The 20,605-nt window shown below is 37.9% G+C and overlaps 1 protein-coding gene across 3 annotated transcripts in view; it reads right to left on the bottom strand.

The window, feature by feature from the left end:
- Positions 1-1,960: 1,960 nt before the first annotated feature.
- capzb (capping actin protein of muscle Z-line subunit beta) overlaps positions 1,961-20,605 on the bottom strand; it is a 114,261-nt gene continuing 95,616 nt past the window's right edge. For 2 of the 3 annotated variants that reach the window (XM_072244767.1, XM_072244769.1), the window contains 4 exons: positions 12,668-12,733; positions 9,521-9,597; positions 7,191-7,301; positions 2,324-2,413 (listed from right to left, as the gene is read on the bottom strand). In XM_072244767.1, coding sequence (XP_072100868.1) covers positions 7,199-7,301; positions 9,521-9,597; positions 12,668-12,733 — 246 coding nt within the window. In that variant the 3' untranslated portion in view covers positions 2,324-2,413; positions 7,191-7,198. Of the gene's footprint in view, positions 2,414-7,190; positions 7,302-9,520; positions 9,598-12,667; positions 12,734-20,605 lie in introns of all 3 variants that reach the window. The other variant, XM_072244768.1, reaches the window with a different exon arrangement.

Here is a 20,605-nt window from a genome sequence, read left to right as displayed (position 1 = left end):
ATTAAACATTGAAATTGAGCTTGCATGCACCGCTTGCACTGGCTGCTCGTTCCAAAGTCTAGTATGAAGAAGTTTGCGCTCATGCTCCCCTTAAACTTTTCACCTTTCACCTTTAACCCATGACCTCTGGTTGGAGTCCCACTCAACCTCAGTGGAAAAAGCCTGCTTGCATTTACCCTATCTATACCCATCATTTGATAGACCTCTCTCAAGTCTCCCCTCAATCTTCCATGTTCCAAGGAATAAGGTCCTAACCTATTAAATCATTCCTTTTAACTTGGGCCATCCAGTACTGGCTACATCCTTGTAGATTTTCTCTATACTTTCAATCTCATTTACATTTTTTCTGTACGTAGATCACCAAAACTGCAAATTAGGCCTTAATAATGCTTCATACAACTCACACGATATTCATCTCCTGTACTCAGTGCTTTGATTTATGAAGGTCAATGTGCGTAAAGCTTTCTTTACAACCTTATCTACCTGTGATTCTAGTTTCAATGAATTATGGACCTAAATTCCCAGATCCCTTTGTTCTACTGCACTCCACAGTGCCCTACCGTTTACTGTGTAAAACCTACCCTGGCTGGTCCTACTGAAATGCAACACCTCACACTTGTCTGCATTAAATTTCATCTGCCATTTTTCAGTCCATTTTCCCAGCTGGTCCAAATATCTCTGCTAGGGCCCCTGCAATTTCTGCAACTTGCCTCCCACTGAATTATTGGAGATCAGAATCGTTAATCTTCTTCTGGACTCTGCTACTATTTAAAGCACATATGGAGTTGAAAGAAATCAGTTCTCCGGGGCAAGAAGAAACAATGGATCTTCCAAGGAAGTGGAATTGGTGGAAGTTCAAACATGCATTAATAGACAAGTGAAACACAGAAAGTGGTATTAAGTGATATTTTAAGGGAATACAAAACGAGTTCATAGATATTGATTAATGAAACTAAATTAAGGGAAGAAGTGTAAAATATATAGGAAGTAAAAGTATATTTCTTAACTTTTAGGACTCACTCTAATGGCTGTAAAAGATCCCATGGCATGAAATGAAAGAGTTCTTCCTGGTAATAGGAGACTCCAAAATGTCAGGAAACCAAGGTTGCGGGAACATATACAAAATGCTGGAAGAACTCAGCAGGTCAGGCAGCATCTATTGAGAGGAATAAAGAGTAACATTTTGGCCGAGATCCTTCATCAGGACCCACAGAGGCACAATATCTAGTGATGTCAATGGGAGTCTGGGGAAAAGTATATTTGATCGTGGAGTCTAACTTTAGAAGGGCTGTGAAAAAGAGGAAACACAGTCAGAGTTCAGCCACTGCAAACTAGTAAGCTATCTCAAATTGCAACATCTTCTTTATTAGCAAGATAAACAACAATGTTATGGCATACTGGGCAGAGTGCTGTCCAATGATTCCTGCAACTCCATGATTCTCTTCTCCTAGAAATCTATGGATAGTAGGACAACTGGGATATCTAGAACTAAGTAGTTCGAATTTTATGAGGTCAGGGGATCCATAAAATGGATCTAAGACAGATAAATGAAGTGAAGATTAGCCAAGATTTAACTGTATGGGGGGAGTAGACTTGGAATGATTTGTATATTTTCACATGCTTTTAAAATGTGAAACACATTGTTAAAAAGAAATGGAATTAACATACAAGTGCTGTTTGTTGTGATTTACTATTTCTATTTATTTTTAAGTTGGAGGTTCAAGTACAAGATGTACATTTCAATGTTTAAGCTTTACAAAAGAAACCCTTGCATTCTTTAAAATATTGACACGGGAAAACCTTAAAGGCAATATGTTAGAATTTGTAGAATTTCAGGACAATTTATATCATATCTTTTCTATAGTACAATACTGAACATACAACCCTTGTTCCTTGGAAAGTTAAAACCGGTAATTATAACATGATGCTCTGGTGAGATTGGGTCTCCATCCCACCATAGTCATTTGCAAGTCAATTTTATTCTTGCTTTACATTTTACATAAGCATAACCAGTGTCCTTGAACAAAAAAAAATGCTAGGTTGGTGTTGTGTTAACCAATGTGACCAACAAAAATGAAAGTACAAGATGCCTTTTAGTAAATGTTCCTCATGTTGGATTGTGAAATAAGCTTTCTTATAGTTTGAAGTAGGTTTTACAAGCTAAAACACAGCATTTTATACAATTCGGACAGGGTTAGAATGGCTTTTAAACGAATAGTTCAGGCAAATTTTAAAAGGGACAAATTAAAGAACAAAAGAAATAAGAAAACAAATGTAACTGAAACTGACAGTGCTTTGCTTTTGTCAGTTAGCTAAGAATCAATAAGGTTGCTGCTGTCTTTTCTTCAAAGCTTCTGCCAAATTAGTTATCAGAGCTTCCTGGCTTGATCTGTCTGCAAGTGATGGCACAGACCTGTGAAACAAATGAACAACAGTTAACTAGGTGAAGGACTGTACAAAACTCTGCTGTGGAAATCAAATCCGTAGAACAACTTGGTGGTATTAAAACAACAGCAGTGACGATGACTAAAAGGTGATGTCACCACAGGTGCATGGTGCAAATACAGTAGCTCTTAGTGGTCTCATTCTTTTGGATTTCAACATGCTTTTTATAGGACCCGAAGAATCTCAAGCTGTGCATTCCATTCCTCCATTTCATCCTTCGCGCTGTTCCCATTTGTCTGGCCCATAGAGCATGCTTAGACCACTACGAACCTGCGCAGCTTGTTTTCTAATAAAAATCATTTTAAAAATTCACCTGTGTTCTGTTAACTTTGTCTGAGATGACAATTAAATGAAAAATAAAACTAGGATATTTAAAATTCCCTTGATTCTGGAGAGGCCACAGAAGACTGGAAAACTGCAAATATAGCACTATGACTAAAAAGAGACAGAAATCAGGAAGTGATAGAGCAGTTCAACTGGCATCTGTTACTGGAAAAATATTAGAATCTATTGACAATGTAGCAGTACGACAGAAAACCTAAAACTATTTTCTTGCTTTCTCCCCTTATACTATACCCCGCATGTCAATGACCTTAAATATACTCAGTTACACTGCCTCCACAGTTTTCTGGGTTAGAAAAATCCAGAGATTCATGATCCTTGGAGAAGAAACTGCTCCTCATTCTTGACTCCTTATTCTGAAATTATGCCCCTAGTTGTAAATGCTTCTAAACAGAAAATATCCTTGCAGTATCCAATGTTTCAATTTTCCTCAAAAATAAGATACCCAAGTGAAATCAATATGGTTTTATGAAAAGGAAATCACATTTGACAGATCAGCTGGAGTTCTTTGGGGATTTAACAAATAGGGAATGAAAAACAGAACCAATTTATCTGGATTTACAGAGCGCTACTGCATAAAATAAGAATTTCTGAGATTGGGAATAATACATTTGCACTAACCAGTAAGTAGTCAATTTATGAAACAAAAACAGTAAACAAGTTATTTTTGGATCAGTAATTACTAAATAGAATGGTGAATAAATGATCCATGGTAGGTGCTTCCTGGCTTACTCCTGCTTGTTACATCATTATATCAACACGTCTGCTGAAGGGGAGATGAGCATGTTTACTGTTAGATTAGTGTATCTCAGTGTTCGGAGGAATTCTAGAAAACAACTGTTCTGAATTAGAACGAACCCTTTATAAAGTGAACGTTCAGAAAGGGTGAAAATGTAAACTTGCATCAATTTTGTCACAAGTTTCCTTGCCCAAATGAGTCCTTGAGTTCTCACCTGCTGTGTAGCACAAATGAACGTATTGGCTGTTATCTCCAATAAACCTACAGGAAGTATGGCTGGCAGTACTTTGTGATCGATTGAAAACTAACACAAGTTTTCGAAGCAAAGTGACAGATTAACCAATTTCAACATGCTGAGAGGAATTTTATTCCATCAAAGACCACGATCTGACTAAAGAGCTATTTCTGTTATCAAATGATTCCAAGGCACTAAGTAAATTTAACCTCACTTGCCAACCTAAAGAAAACCAAACAGCATAAAACAGCTAATTTAATTTAGTAAGTTATAGGCTGTGAACTCAAATCGCTGGTAGAAAGTAAACATGCCTAGTTCTACAGTAAATGTGCATTTTGTCTCTTGTTCAGTCTGAGGCTGATACGTTCCTTGTACAGTAAATAATCTGAACAGTTGTAGAATTACACAACCACACGTTAAATCCTGGTCACTTCAGCATTTTAGAATTAATATATTAAACTTGGAAATGAAAATAAGTTTCACTGGCTCTGTGGTCACAGTTGTAATGTGAGTGATGCGGAGAAATAGTAACCTACAAGTGAAATAGAACTTTGATGGGTTAACATCCCCTGCACATCAGTAAGGTCCTATATGAGGAGTCATTTGGAAACAAACTCTAGAATCTGGCATTAGTATCATCTCACTAGTAACTATTTTAAGATCAAGACCGAAAGGAAAAGGTTTCCCTTGCAATTTTTATGAACATCAGGGTTTTTAGAAGTCTGCATAGGAAACAAGACTCCAGCTAGAAAGAGGAAATTTACTCTTCTATCCACAGCAATTATTTTAGGTTGAAATATTAAGCAGTTAGTGGATGCTGCTCCCTTTCAGAAGTGCCACACAAGTGGTACAACCCACACCCCTCCCCTCCCCACCCCCGCCCCCCCCCCCCCCAGCTCGCTCCCCTTTTATTTCAAGCACTAATACTCCTACAGCTGAGATAACTGGTCAGATACTGAATCCTAATATTTGAGGGAAAAGATCAGGGCTTAAGGCAACATGGAGAATAGCAAATTTTTAAGGTAAGAAAACAGAATAAAAGGAATACTGGATTAAAAGCACAAATTTTTCAACAAAATGAGAATCTACAAATTATTACACTGATCAGAAGTGCAAATTCCAAAGCAAAATTTATAACTGAACCCATGCTGACTTGAATGAGAGCGTCTGCAACCTGAGTACACCAGTACCAAGACTTCATTTGCAGTTTCCATGTGCAAGGGGTTATTCAAAAGTTGTATTCTAATAAAGATTTTCATTTCTCACTAAAAAGTGATCACTGTAGGAGACAGAGGAGCCACACAGTTATAGAATAATCATTTGTTTTGAAATACATAGTTAACTTTTTTTTAAAAAGTCAAAGTAGTCAGTCATGATGAACAATCACACATTGAGAGTTCTTGCTGAGATTTTAAAGCCTATTTAAAGGCAAGTGTCATGCTCAGCTGAAAGCCTTTACCAAGTTCACTACATGCAGGAACTCCCAAAATATTAAACTCACATGTAATTACTTCAGTTAGCTTAACATGATATCCATTTGGCCACTTTTTTTCCTGTTTTATCTTTTGCCAGGAACAGCAAGCAGATCTTTCTTCAGCTAAGCACACAGAATTTCCATCTCACATTGTAAAAGCTACATTCAAGTGAGATGCAACATGTTTTGTGCATTCAATGAACGGTGTTTCCCAACTTCCTTCTGGGAATTGCCCAGTGTCAAAGGGAATTAATAAGCCGTGGACTTAAGCTTTTCTTCATGATTTAACATTGCTCTAAAAGTCACTTCACTAATTACTCCCATCAGCCACAAAGAGGACCCACACCCCACTTCTCTGTACTAAACACTGAACAAGAACTTATCCACCCTGAGATCGCAGTAGTAGCCTCAAAAAGACAATCCCAATTCTAACAGAACTTGCACGCTGAACTAAATGGTAACAAATCAAAACTTTAATAAAAGTGAGAAAAGTTAAATATAAATTTTAATTTGATTAATGTACTAACTGTATCTTTTTAGAAGAATTCACAAAGCTGGATAGTAAATTATTTTACTTTTCCATCTTTCTTGAAAATGTAGCATCCTGGTAGGAAACACCACAGGTATTTATGTAAGTGTTACATAGGTTATAACACTAGAAGACTTTTGGAACGTGAAGTGCATGGGCAACCCCAATCTCTGCCTCTCACTTTCCAGCAAAACAGATAGATGGCAATTAGGAGTAATTATGGCAATTAGCTAGTCCCCACTAATTCCAGGAAATGAACGAACAGTATAGCCCAGTAACTGTCCAATATGATTCGGTAACAACACATTCTTTGTGAGGATTTATCTCAGAACAAGAAGAGACACTGAGATGCTTTGCTACGTTAAATATGCAATGTGAATAACATACTATACTCAGGACAACGCATTACCAATAATGAAGATAGTACGCAAAGAAAACTTTCGATCACAATGGCAGGACTGGTGAATTCTGCATTTCAAACTGCCCAGAATTTAAAAAAAAAATAGTAATATGTTCTATGAAATTTAATGATTTCCCATGGAAGTCATAAACTTAAAAGCATGTATATGTATCAAATGAAAAGTCCTTCAATGCATACACTCAGTGGCCATCTAATTAGGTACCTCCTGTGCCTAATAAAGTGGCCACTGACTGTATGTTCATGGTCTTCTGCTGCTGTAGCCCATCCACTCCAAGGTTCAATGTGTTGTGTGTTCTGAGATGTGCTTCTTAGCACTACTGTTGTAACACATGGTTATTCGAGTTACTGTTACCTTCCTGCCAGCTTGAATCAGTCTGGCCATTTGCCTCTGACCTCTCTCATTAACAAGGCATTTTTGCCCACAGAACTGCCACTCATTGGATGTTTTTTGCTGCACTATCCTCTGTAAACTCTAGAGACTGCTGTGCGTGAAAATTCCAGATCAGCAGTTTCTGAGATACTCAAGCCACCCCATCTGGCACCAACAATCATTCTACAGTCAAAGTCACTTAGATCACATTTCTTCCCCATTCTGATGTTTGGTCTGAACAAAAACTGAACCTCTTGACCATGTCTGCATGCTTTTATACACTGAGTTGCTGCCACATGATTGGCTGATTAAATATTTGCATTAACGAGCAGTGTACAGGTGTTTTTAATAGTGGCCACTAAGTGTAGAACATCCTTTTAGAAGCTCCCAAATGAAAATTAATTCTACACAAACTTTCAGCACAATGACACATCAAGATGTAAAGTTATAAAAGCACTTTCACAGACCACGTGATCAAGTATTGTGCTCACTCTGTAATAAAACGCAGCAGTTGCCTTCAGTGAGGTTGGTTAAGGGTTAGAATTACCAGTAAAAGTTCATGCAATGATAAAGACTGATCATTTCAGCCCAGTTAAGTGTCAGTTAATCACAGTTTAAGCCTCACAGGCAGATACCTGGGCATTTAATTATCAGGCTGGATGAAGATCTGGCGCTGGGTGAGTACTTGAGACAGTTCCCTCTGTAACTGCTTAAGCTTTTGGGTGTCTGGTATATCATCAATTGATCTATAAAGATGTTTTATTTTTACATGAAAGTAAAGGAAAGAGAGAAGTAATCCAGAAACATTTTTAAAACATCAATAAGTTCAAGAGATACATACAAACCTTAGGAATGGTGCTCTCTTCATACACAAATCTCATTTTAACAGAATTCTTATTTTGGATAACATGCTCAAAAACGTTAAACGGAAATTCTTTAACTAAATTACATCTTAATATATTATATTACATTCAATCACCATTTAACCTTTACATTACAATTCCTAACCACAATATCAGGACACATATATAAAAATAAACACATAATGTTGTACTAAACTTTTATCTTTAGCAAGCCTATTATCTAAATAAACTTCCTGAACAAAAACCCATATGAACTGCATCTTCAGTCCCAATGAGGGGGAAGACAAAGATCACCTCACATCATTGACTACATTATTATACAATTCAAGAAATACAAAGAGAAAAGAATGCCACTTGGCTCAAGTCCATACCAGCACAGAAAGAGCCCATCTGGTCTAATCCTAACTTCCAGGGCTCTGTCTATAGTTTTAGCAGGGTGTTGGATTTCAGAAATACATCCAAGTACGACATAACTGCCGAAGATTTCTCCTACTCCTAAAGTAAACTGAGTGTGTGCTTCAGGTGAATTGAGCGAAAATTTTACTACTTACCTTGTCCACTAACCTTGTCCCAATTATTTGTATAAAATTTTATACAGCTCAACTAAATCATACCTTAATCACCTTTATTTCAAAGAAAGCTACTTTAGCCTCTTCAATATTATGTTACATTGCTAAAATTTTCTTTTACAGATCTTCTATAAAGTGGTGACAAGACAGTAGCTATAGACTAACCAGTCTTTTAAAGAGTATCAATTCCCAGTTTTATTTTTAATGCCTCAACTGTTAACTGGAAGAATCCAATGTGCTTTCATAAGCACCTTCTTCAACTATAGCATACACTCTTGTGTCTGTTTTATTACCTTTCCTATTGTGCATTGCTTTACTTTGCCCAGTTTACTGAAATGCGTAATTTCATTCAGCTGCATTCTACTCTCTTTGCTACATTACTACCCACAGACTCGTCCTTCTTCCTCAGTACTTTGTACTAGGTGACAGTTCTTGTTAAGCATTCATTTTAAGGCCAAGTAATTGATAAGTGCCTCAAAAATAAGGGTTCTAGTAAAGTGCACCATAAAACAGAGCTGGAAGCATCCTTCCAGTCACAAAAGAAACACAAGTCAAGCATTGCACTTCATTTCCTGTCAATGAGGCAATTTCAGATAAGACCTCAGTGAACACAATGTTCAAGCATTGCCTCATACTGCATACACTTGAACAGCAGCTGATGCGAGGCTAGAATGGACCTTCCCTTTCCTCTCACTAGCTGAAATGAAACAATGCAGCTGTCTACAAGACTGGAATATACTCCTAGCTTTCTTGACACTGTGAAGCCAGTGAAAGCTATAGCTTTTACTTCTGCTGCTCCAAGTCACTCACAATGAAAAAGTTCAGAAATGAAGTTTCACTTTACAAATTAAAACATACGATTTGTTGAAATATACCTCAGTTCTTAAATTAAAATCTTTCAGCTAACATTATGATGCAGAAGAGAGCGCATTAGTTTCCCCAAGTTATATGCATGACAGTGATCACCACTTCTAATTACAGATCCTAATAGCCTAGAGTGATGGGATTAACTTCATCTGGTTTCTATCCAGCCTTGGTTATCACATTTCCATGGATAGCATGCCTTCTTAGTCTACACTCCACTATTTACAGCTAAACATCAAAAAAGACACCCTGTGACTCCAGCCCCATCACAAACATTGTTCCTTTGGTGCCAATATCCAAGTCAAACCAAGTGACATTCTCCCATTATCCTCAGGACCTTTGCTCCCAATGTAAAATTTTCAATCTTGTTTTGAAGTACATTGATGGCCTTGCCAGGGCTGCTATGGATCATCTCTTTGGCCCATGTTACACTCTGTGCTTTTAGCCTCCTTGGGCAGCATTCCAGGATTTTCTTAAAACTTTCCAAACCCCTTCCTTTTTAAGACTTTCACTAAAATCTACAGCTAAGGCAAAACATTGGGTTAGACTCCTCTGCAGCCAATTTTTATCTACATCTCTGAACCATCTGGATTTCCTGAATTAAAGCTGCAATGGGTTGGTTAAAATATTTCCAAAGTTTATATATAGTAATAACACATTATACATTACCTTAGTCCATTCACAATATCCTTTGTTTTCCCAAAGTAGATATCATTCAATGTACTTCTGATCTTGTTTTCCATATCCTATGAAAGATATGAACATAAATGATAATCAATTCAAAACAGCCAGATATAAACATTAATTTCTCATTTTTAATAGATTTTCTTCAATCTTCCAGCTCAAACTTATTCAAGGTCAACAGTACATAACAGAACCATATTCAAATATTAGGATACTCCTGAAGTCCTGATTAAGGGTCTTGGCCCCAAATGTCAACTGTTTATTCCTCTCTATAGATGCTGCCTGTGAGTTCCTTGAGCATTTTGTGGGTGTTACTCTGGATTTCCAGCATCTGCAGAAGCTCGTGTTTTTCAAATGTTTAACATTCCACCAGATGTTGGCAGAGTAACTTAGCATCAAAGCACAAGTGTCACTTGGCAATCTGGAGATGCCAGGGTTCACATGCTGTATGCCACTATAACAAGAATGGTTTCCAGGATGGGAAAACAAAATAGAAGTAAAGCCCAATTTGATTTCAGCCATATTGTCTTCTCTTCCATGCACTGAGCAGCAGAACATGAGCCAAACTATACCCGAGCACACATTGACACATTTAGCATTCTCTGCATGCTAAAAAGTCTTTTTGATAACAAGTGAACAAGCATTCAGCAGCACACACCCACTGACCAGCATATCGGTAACTAGCCTCCAGCCACTCAATCTCTCAGCTGCAAAAATATATTTTCAATAAAGGGCCTCATAGGTATATCATTTTAAAAAACATGCTCTTTATTGAAGAATGAAGAGCATGAAAGTATGCAACTCCTGGCCAAGGCAATGTGGCTCATTTTTTTCAAATTAGAATTCAATCTTTGAAAAAGGGGAAAACAAGCTTATACTAATTAAAGATACACCACATGGGCTCCGAGGTGGGAATTTAAAGGACTGTCTGCAATCAAGTGAAGTATTTTCAGTATGAAATATTACCTAGTAGATGGAGCCTTTGGCATTAATACAAGATGCTGGAAACATTTTCATATTTTGACAAAGATACCGTGAGCACATCTACTAAGCTAACCCTTTCATCTATTTGAATTGAAGGCATTATCACCTCCTTTCGATCTCATTAGCAGTGGAATCTGAGTATTATACTGGACAAACTATTATACCTCAATGTATTATATCCTGAATCTCCTCATGCCTGACATCTCCTCATTACCTTACACTTCAATAAGCTACTTTAAGTCATTGTATTATGAATGCAGAAAAAACCTCACAATGGCAACATTTCTTCTGACCCCGTACTCTCAGCAATAAAAATAAAACCATCACGTTTCTCAATGTTCCCTGTGCTCATCCATCTAATTTCCCAGCATTCTAATATAATCATTAAATCACAGCAGAGCATTGATCAATTTTCTCAGTTTTTATTGGTAAATATCAAATGTTTGACACTGTGGCTCTCACTGACACACTCATTCTCCCTTTTAGATAACAAAGTTCAAAGTAAACTTATCAAAGTATGCAAATGTTACCATATTCTACCTTGAGATTCATTTCTTGTAGGCATTTAGAAAAAAATAGAATTTATGGAAAAACCATAAAAAGTCTGACAAACAACCAATGTACAAAAGACGACAAACTGTGCAAATAAAAAACATTGAAAACAAGAGTTATAAAGAGTCCTCGAAAGTGAGTCTGTAGGTCATAGAATCAGCTCAGAACAGAAGTGAATGAAGTCATCCACACTGGTTCAAAGTCTGATGGTTGCAGGATAATAACTGTTCCTGAACTTGGTGGCGTGGGACCTCCTGCCCAACAGTAGTAGTGAGAAGAAGGCATGGCCTGGATGGTGGGGGTCCTTGATGATGGATGCTGCTTTCTTATAGCAGTGTTCCATGTACATATATTTAATGGTGGGAAGGACATTACCTGTGTTGGACTAGGCTGTGTCCAATAGTCCCGGTAGCGCAAAAAAAACAATTTTAAAAAATGGTGCTGGCTGTAGATTACAACATTTTGTGGGCAGCACACAGAAAATCAACTGGATGTGCATAGCTCCAACTTCAAATTCCTTAGGTTTCATTATCCTATTTCAAACATCGAGACCTTAAAGCAAAAAGCAGCACCAAATATGATGGGGAGATGCACAATCCACTTCTATATGGAGCCTGCAAAGGAGTCAAGGAAAATGAAACAGGTTTCCATGCAGCTTGAAACATTTTCAGACTGGGTAGGATGCTACTATTTTGCACCAACAGAGGGCACTATTAGTCCTTCACAAACGCGATGCCTTCTCCTTAGGTCAATTTCATTGTAGCCAGCTTGGGCTCTGTAGCAGCGCTATTGAACTTTCCAAAGAATTTTGGCTCCTAAGATAATAAATATGTTTTGTCTAAGAGCCAGAATTCTGTGGAAAATTTTATAGGACAGCTACAGAACACAGGCAAGTCACAGTGATGTCATCCCTCCCAGGCTGCACACCATGAAGGCAAAGTTATTATCCTGATGGTGCAAATTATTTGTAATGCCTTAAGCTGGATTTTTTTCACATCTGCAGTTTTTTTAAATTTTCATTTACGCTAAACTAAAGCTTATAAGTTGTCTGAAGGAAAAGTTGCAATGGCAAATCCTGTAGCAATCGAGTTTGATAATCTGTTTGATGGAAGCTTTGTACATACCTAGTTTACTTGTTGCCAAATCATACAAGTCAACTTTGAGTACATTAATCACTTTCATTATTTAGATTATAAATTAACCAGTAACAAACATTTAAAAATAAGGAAAATGCATGAAAAATAGGCTAAACAAATTAAAAACTGATGTAAAAACAACAAAAACTGAATCACTCTCAGTATGTCAGGCAGCATTTGTGGGGGGGGGCAAGAGTGGGGGGGAGAGTGTGGGGGGGAGAGGGGGGAATAGACAGTTAATGACTGTACTAATTGAAAGATCTTTGACTCGGTTTTTCTTCCAGCAGAAAAAGTATCTCGTGTATTTTGAACTTTCGGTATCAGAACACTTTTGCTTTCATAACAGATGTAGTTTGTCACTTCAATGGTCTGCTGTTAATGTTGATGAAAACATTTCAATATACATGCAAATGTTCTCACAAGTCACTCACTCAGCTCCTCATCTAATGATACAACCTACCTCTACCAGCTTTCCAATATTAGCAATGTGAGGCGACGATTCACTCACGTTCTCATCCTTCTCCATCTGTAAAAACAAGAACGGATGCTGTATGTGAGTTACGCTGAACAGGGAAATCCATCCTAGGTGAGGCTGCAGCTCATATCTGTACTCAAACAGCGAATGAACTCTCAAAGTAGTCTCAAGTTCATTCTGGCAGCAGATAATCTCAGTTTTAGAATGTAAAACCCTCAGTGAGAACCTTTATTTTAAAAAATTGATTTTCAGTACCATACACTACAGTCAAAGTAACTGCTGCATAATTTCTTTGGCCATCTGTCTGCACATTATAGCAGCAACTTGGTGGCGGACGGTTATGAAAGGAGCTCATGAAACTGAATGCCTCTGGGCCCTGCAACTGCCGCACAATGGGGTTATTGATCAGGCCATGGGATTCTTCAAAAGCCCCAATTCCACAGCTGCAAGCAACTCGATAGTGGGTGTCCAAACATTTTCCATGATTCATACAATTACTAACAAAAAAAAGCAACAATAAGACACAAATGTCTTAACATGATTCATTATGCTGTATTAGATGGGTGGTCTGCTGAGAACAATGGCTGCACATTCACACTAACAGCCTTCATAATAATAACGCACAGAGGGATTCTTCATACAAGCAGCATTAGAACGTAGAATACATCAAAAATTTTAACACAAATCACACAAATACATATACCCAAAACCATGAATCTTTCATCCTGACTTCTTTTTCCAGCAGACAGGTCCAGTTACAGCATTCTTATCCAATTCCTTACATAGGATCCCCAAAAGTGGATTGAAATACAGATGTTGGGAGAAAATATATGCAAGGATTGCCCAAACAGTGTCTGATCTCCAACAGTGGATCTGTGAAAATTACACGTCTTATCAATAAATACCAAACTGTAATTAATATAACATGTAATATTAGTAATAACTCAATAAGAGACCTGAAGAAGGGCCTCAGTCCAAAATACTGAGAGTTTATTCATTTCCATAGATGCTACATGACCTGGTGAGTTCCTCCAGCATTTTCAGAATTGTAACCAGGTTTTGTATCACTGGCATATGTCGTGAAATACGTTAACTTTACAGCAGCAGTACAATAAAGTACATGATAAATATAGAGAAAAATTAGTTACAGTAAATAATGTCTATTAAATGGTTAAGTTAAAATAAGCAGAGTAAAAAAAGTGAGGTAGTGTTCATGGGTTCAATGTCCATTTAAAAATTGGATGGCAGATTTCAGATGGAAGCTGTTCCTGAATTGCTGAGTGTGTGCCTTCAGACTTCTGTACCTCATTCCCGATGCTAACAATGAGAAGAGGGCATGTCCTGTTTTTTTCTTTGGGGGGGGGGGGTCCTTAATGATGAACGCCACCTTCCTAAGGCACTGCTCCTTAAAGATATCTTAGATACTACAGAGGCTAGTGCCCATAATGGAATTGACTAATTTTACAGTTTCTGCAACTTACTTTGTGCATGTTTCTCTGGATTTCCAGCATCTGCAGAATCTCCTGTCTATAATATGTAATACCACTTGCAGTTATATAGCAATATAACATACCGGAATGTCTTATGGGTTCGTGCAACTGAGGTTTTAATGGCATTGATCTGATTCACAAGGACAACAAGCAGCTCAGTGTAGAAAGACAAACCAATTAGTGAGCAAAGAATAAACCGCTGGAAAAACTCTGCAGGTTGGGCATTATACGTGCAGGCAAAAGGATGGTCAACCCTACATCAGGATGGAAGATAGTATATACAAGAGCAAAAGGGACGAGAGAGGCTCGTAAGCAATAGGAGGAACTAGTTAAGGGAGTGATGATGGCAGTAGAATCAGGTGGAGGAGGATATTGAGCCTACATAACGAGAAGGGGTTCTGGGGAAACAAAAGGGATTTAAAAAAAAGGTGAATAAGGAACAGAGTTCCTGGGTACACTGTTAGGAGTGGGATAGGAACACAAGCATGTGGTCTAACTGAAACTGAAAGATTCAATGTTGGTGCCACTGAGCTGAGGCCTACTCATTTATGCTGGGCTTTACAGTGGCAGTGGAGAAGGCAGAAGATAAGAGGTTTGCATGGGAAAGAGAGCCAAGGTGACATGCTATTGTAAGTTCAAGACGGTCACTGCAGAATACAGGTGTTCCACAAAACTGTCACCTAGTCTATACTTGGCGTCACCAACACAGAGGCCACATTGCTAGCACTGAAAATGATAGGTTAGAGGTGATGCACAGAAATAATCATCTAGAAGGATTGTTTACGTCCCTGAAAATCGTCACTTTTAGAAATATAGGAACAAAATAGGTAATTTATCTCGAGTTTCTACTATGATTCAATTAAATCATGGATAATCCATATCTCTTATTTCCCTGTCTTTATTCAATATGATCTTCTTTTTGATATACGAGATACTGTCAACCTTGAAATACATCTAGCCTTTTGAAAGGCAGAGATCCAGATTTCATCTTCTGAAAGAAAATAACTGATTTCATTTCTAAATAACCTAGATCTAATTTTAAGACTGAGTTTCATTCTGGATTCCGCAAGAAGAGGAAATATTTTCAGCACCCCCTTCAGTTAGATCACCCATCAACTGCTTAATTAAAGGGAATATAGGTCAAGTTATTGTAGATGGCTTCATGATTTAACCCTTTGTCTCTGGCATCATTCTAATAAATACAATCCCCCACAAAAAATACATCTCCTCTCTAGGTCAGTGTCCAAAGCGAAATGTGATGTTCTAATTAACGCAGACAAAGATTATGTAGAACATAAGCATCGCATCCTCGTGCCCCATTAACCCATAATGTGTCGATTTAAAAAAAATACTTTTATCTTAATATCAACTTCTTAATGACCTGTGCACATGGACATCCAAAACCTCCCTCGACAGCTTGTTACCTCCCATCATCTCAGAAATACATTCCCTTTTTTTCCTGGATTCAAAGAGTATGCCTTTGTGTTTCTCACAATGAACTCCAGCTGTATAGTTTCCCTCATTTGCTTTAAGCTACATGTGTCTTTTAGAAACTTCCTGTTCCCATCAAGGCATCATTCTGTACTTTCTAACATAGGTCTGTGAACAAATTAACTAGCAAAAAGCAGATGAGAAAAATTCTCAGTTAAAAACCTCATTTGTAAAGAAATGGGAAACCCATTTTAGGAAGTTTCTATTCAAAGTTATCCCTCAATTTTTAAATTTGTGCATGCATACAACCAAAATCAATTATTTATTTTTAAAATGAGAGGAGACAGAAAAAGTTAATGACAAGAAGGAACATTTATGTAGTACTTTTCAGATCTGTGGATATCTCACGTTCATCCAATGAAATCCTTTTTGAAGGGCAATCAGTATTACCAGATGGGGAAATAAAACCAATTTATGCTCAGACTACAAAAACATCAATGAACTAAATGATCAGAAAACAAACTCATTTAAAGATGAGTGGATTTGTTTTGAGAGTAAATAATGGACAAGAAATCTAGGGGACATTTTCAAATAATGTCACAGATCTTCCAAGTCTTTCAGGGATTTGTTAACACAGGAATTTGTATAATGAGGTTGGATCCCAGTTCACTGTCATCTGCCAAAGTAGAATTTCAAACACTTTCATTCCCCTTGTTTCAGCATGCTCATTATCAAATTAAAACTAACTATCACCAATTTACTTGCAAGGCTGGATAGAAAACAAAACTTAACCAGTCTGGGAAATCATTGCCAATTGCTTATACAATCCTAAAAGATTCTGAAGACATTATTAAAATCAGTCTGATCAGTTTAAAATTTTGACCTCTAAAGCAGACTCAATATTTCAATCACTTCATTACAAAAATAGTAAGTTTTCATGTGTCTGGTGCAGATGTCACTGATTTTCAGATTAGGTAAGATCGGGGCTCTTGGACCAGAGACAAATGATGATAACCAAGATTAACTGCATCATCTACATTGTATGTGAGTAAAACTCTCTTTCCACTCTTCTTTACAATTCACATTTGATTGTAAAGTATCACATGCAAAGCACTCATCCATATTTATGATATGAATTGTGAACCATGAACTTGGAGCACGTTGCAAGTGTGCACTGGCAGTACCCAGAAGATTGAAAAGTTACTGTCCACACTCTAAGCCAATTTTCGACGAGATTGACTCATTATTTATTAACTCCATGAATTTAATAAAAAATAAGAGGCTGCTATAATGGCCCTTCAGGCCTGCTCCCATCATGCAAAAAGATCATAAATTATCCTGCGCCGCAGGTTTACTTGCTTTGTTTATTCATTAAGAATTTTCAAATATTCAATGTCTGCCATTGTTAATATCTGGAAAATCTATCATTTTGATTCCTGAACTAATGCATTAGCTCAGGAGATTGGGATATCAAATTGAGAGTTAAGCCCACATAATTGAATATGTTAAATATCAGTTTTGATTGAACTCATACAGTCTTTGATTATAGTGATCACCTTTCCAAATCTGGTTAGGTGTTTAATAATTAACTGCTTCCTTGCATCAAGTAAAGTTTTAAGATAGATGTAAGATATTTTTCCAGAAAACTGTCTCAAATAATTCTAAGAATTCATCCTCCACACAATCTTCAAATGAACCATGTAAATCACATCAAACATCATGTTTCCTATGATTATTTTTGTCATCTTTGCAACTGGCTCTTGCAATTCCAGTGCTAGGAGGCCCAAAACCCAATACAAACAGTGGTTCTCTTCCAATCCTTTGCTCTCTTAACTCCACTTATATCGAGTCCTCCTGTACTCTTGTCCAAGTTTAAGCCTCACTCTTGCTCTCATGTGTGCACTTTTTCTGTTTTCCCTAGCACCTTTCTATTTCGTCTGCCTTTTGTACAGTAATTCATTCATTCTGGAATCATTAATCACAAACTTGGTCACTGTATAACAATGCCTCTGCAATAGTCATTAGATCAAAAATTTAAAAAAAAACAGAACATGCTGGAGATACACAGCAAGTCAGGCATTAACTATAGAGAGAAAAATAGACCTAACATTTCAGGTCAATGATCTTTCATTGGAATAGCCAAACTAAACAGGCGGGAGAAGGAGACAGCAGCGCGCCGTGCGTGCGCAGCCCTCCGGTGAAAATGATATCGTATCTGTTAAATAGGGGCCGTGGACAATTCTGATTTGATGGAGACAGACGTGAAAGCACAGAGGAACATCTGGAGAAATTTCTGAAACGCAGGTTCGCTGCTGTTGTTACTGCGCGATCCAGAATCTTCCGGCGGGAAGGCCTCAAAATCCCTGGCTTTGCCTGCTGTTGGTGAACCAGATTGAGGTTGAATCGTTTGGATAGAGATGATGCTCGGTACTCGGTGTCGGAGAGCTGATCGGAGGCTCGAAGTTTTCGGACGACTCAGAGTCGGACTGTGGTCGGGCATGGAGAGTTTTTCTTCCTTTTCCCGTCTGCATGAGATGTGGGACATTTGAGAGACTTTGAACTTTTTACTGTGCCATGGACTGTTCTTCATCAAGTTATGGTATTGTTGCACTGTTGTAACTATATGTTATAATTACGTGGCTTTGTTAGTTTTTTCAGTCTTGGTCTGTCCTGTGTTTTGTGATATCACACCGGAGGAAATATTGTATCATTTCTTAATGCATGCATTACTAAATGACAATAAAATAGGACTGCGTGTCTTCATAATCTAATGTGTCTTTATTTACTGCTCCCACTGATGGGAATTTCTACTACTTCTATTGTCTTGACCTAATTCTGCCCCATTCTATGGAACTTCAATCATTTATATGATATCCACTGGATCAGGCAGTCCTCAACTAACAGGTTCACTATTTTGCGGTCAAACTTTATAAATCTATAGAATAATAGAATCAATGAAAGACCCTACCAACTTGGGTGTTCAGCCAGTGTTCAAACGGCAACAAATTGATCAAATACAAAAAGAAATAATAATAAATAAGCAATAAATATCGAGAACATGAGATGAAGAGTCTTTGAAAGTGGGTCCATCGGTTGCGGAAACATTTCAATGATGAGCAAGTTGAATGAAGTTATCCCCTTTGATTCAAGAGCCTGATTGTCGAGAGGTAGTAACTGTTCTTGAACCTGGTGGTGGTGAGTCCTGAGACTCCTGTTACCTTCTTCCTGATGGCAGCAGCAAGAGTGTTGGGGGCCTCTAACGATGGATGCTCCTTTCCTGCGACAGCATTTTGTGTAGATGTACTCAACGGTGGGGATGGACTGGACCATACCCACTACTTTTTGTGCGATTTCCATTCAAGGGCATTGGTGTTTCCATAGCAGGCTGTGATGCAGCCAGTCAATACACTCCTCACTTGTCAAAAGTTTTGGGTGGCATGCATCATCTTTGTAAACTCCAAAGGAAGCAGAGGTGCCACCGTGCTTTCTTTGTAATTGCACTTGTGTGCTGGGCCCAGGACAGGTCCTCAGACATAGTAACACCAGTGAATTTAAAGTTGCTGACCTCCTCCACCTCTGATAAGTAATATAAACAAAAGATGACTATTGGCCCAAAATTTGCAGCGATAGTGACAGCAACACAATCAACCTTGTTGCTATCCAACAACACATGGCACTTGCATATAGACAGTTAAATCCAGAAATTGGAAGCTGCAGAATGGACTGATGCAGTATTCTCACATGTGTTCAATACAGAATCACCAATTTGACAGGAACTTTTTTTAAGACCTCATATACTATTCTCACTATGAAAACTGATGAATATATGTTCCATATGTAACTGCAATTAACTGAACAATAAATCATAATTACCAAACCAATGAACATGAGAAACACATTTTGTATAATGAATCCCAATTCCTCAGTATATGTGCAAAATAAAACAATAATAATTTTATGATTTCAGTTTGATCCATTTATCATTTCTCCTTTACTATAATGTTAAGGAGTAACTTAAAATCAGTGGTTGCTTGTTGGCTGTGAGTTCTCCAATCAGATGAAAACAGCTATATTGCTAGATGCCATGGATCTCATACATTAGTCATTTTAGACAGCAAGTCATAAAATGAGAAGTGCATGCACAGAGCTTACTGAGTCGAAGGACAACTTTCTCTGATAACGGTGTAAATGATGCCACTGTTTACATTGCTGGCCAGGCTTCATTACATGTTTTTTTGGCCTAGAATCAAGTTTATTGTGCATATGCTGCAGCAGACACAGTCCCCCTCAGACCATGACAGAAACAGGTCACTCGGCCCATCAAGTCTTCTCTGCCAGTCCATCATTATTAATTCTCTCAACCCTGTTCTCCTGCCTTCTACCTGTAACCTTTGATGCCCAAACCTAACAACCTCTGCTTTAAATATCCCTCAAGATTTTCAGCCTCCACAGCTGTCTGTGGCAATGAATTCCACAGATTCACCAACCTCTGGCTAAGAAATTCCTTCTCATCTCTGTTCCAAATGGATGTTATTCTATTCTGAGCCCATGCCCTCTCGTACTAGACTCAACCACTATACAAAACATCCTCTTCACACCCACTCTCTCTAGACTTTTCAATATTTGATAGGTTTCAATGAGAACCCCCCTTCTTCTAAACTCTAGAGAGTACTGGCCCAGAACCATCAAACACACCATGTATTAACCCTTTCATTCCCGGAATCATTCCCGTGAATCGCCCTCTCCAATACCTGCACATCTATTCTTAGGGGGCCCAAAACTGCTCAGAATATCCCAAGTCTACTCTGACCAAGGCCTTTTAAAGCCTCAGCATCACATCCTTCCTCTTAAATTCTAGCCCTCTCAAAATGAATGCTACCATTGCATTTGCCTTCCTCAGCACCAACTCAATCAGTACATTAACCTTTAGTACACAAACTCCCACCCAGAGAAAATAATCTACACCTTACTCCTTCTACTACAGTGTATGACTATACACTTC

This window comes from Mobula birostris, chromosome 27, assembly GCF_030028105.1.
Source record: "Mobula birostris isolate sMobBir1 chromosome 27, sMobBir1.hap1, whole genome shotgun sequence".
In the NCBI taxonomy this organism is placed as follows: Eukaryota; Metazoa; Chordata; class Chondrichthyes; order Myliobatiformes; family Myliobatidae; genus Mobula; species Mobula birostris.
The sequence above is the reverse complement of the archived record's forward strand: the minus strand, read 5'-3'. Positions and strand labels throughout refer to the sequence as shown.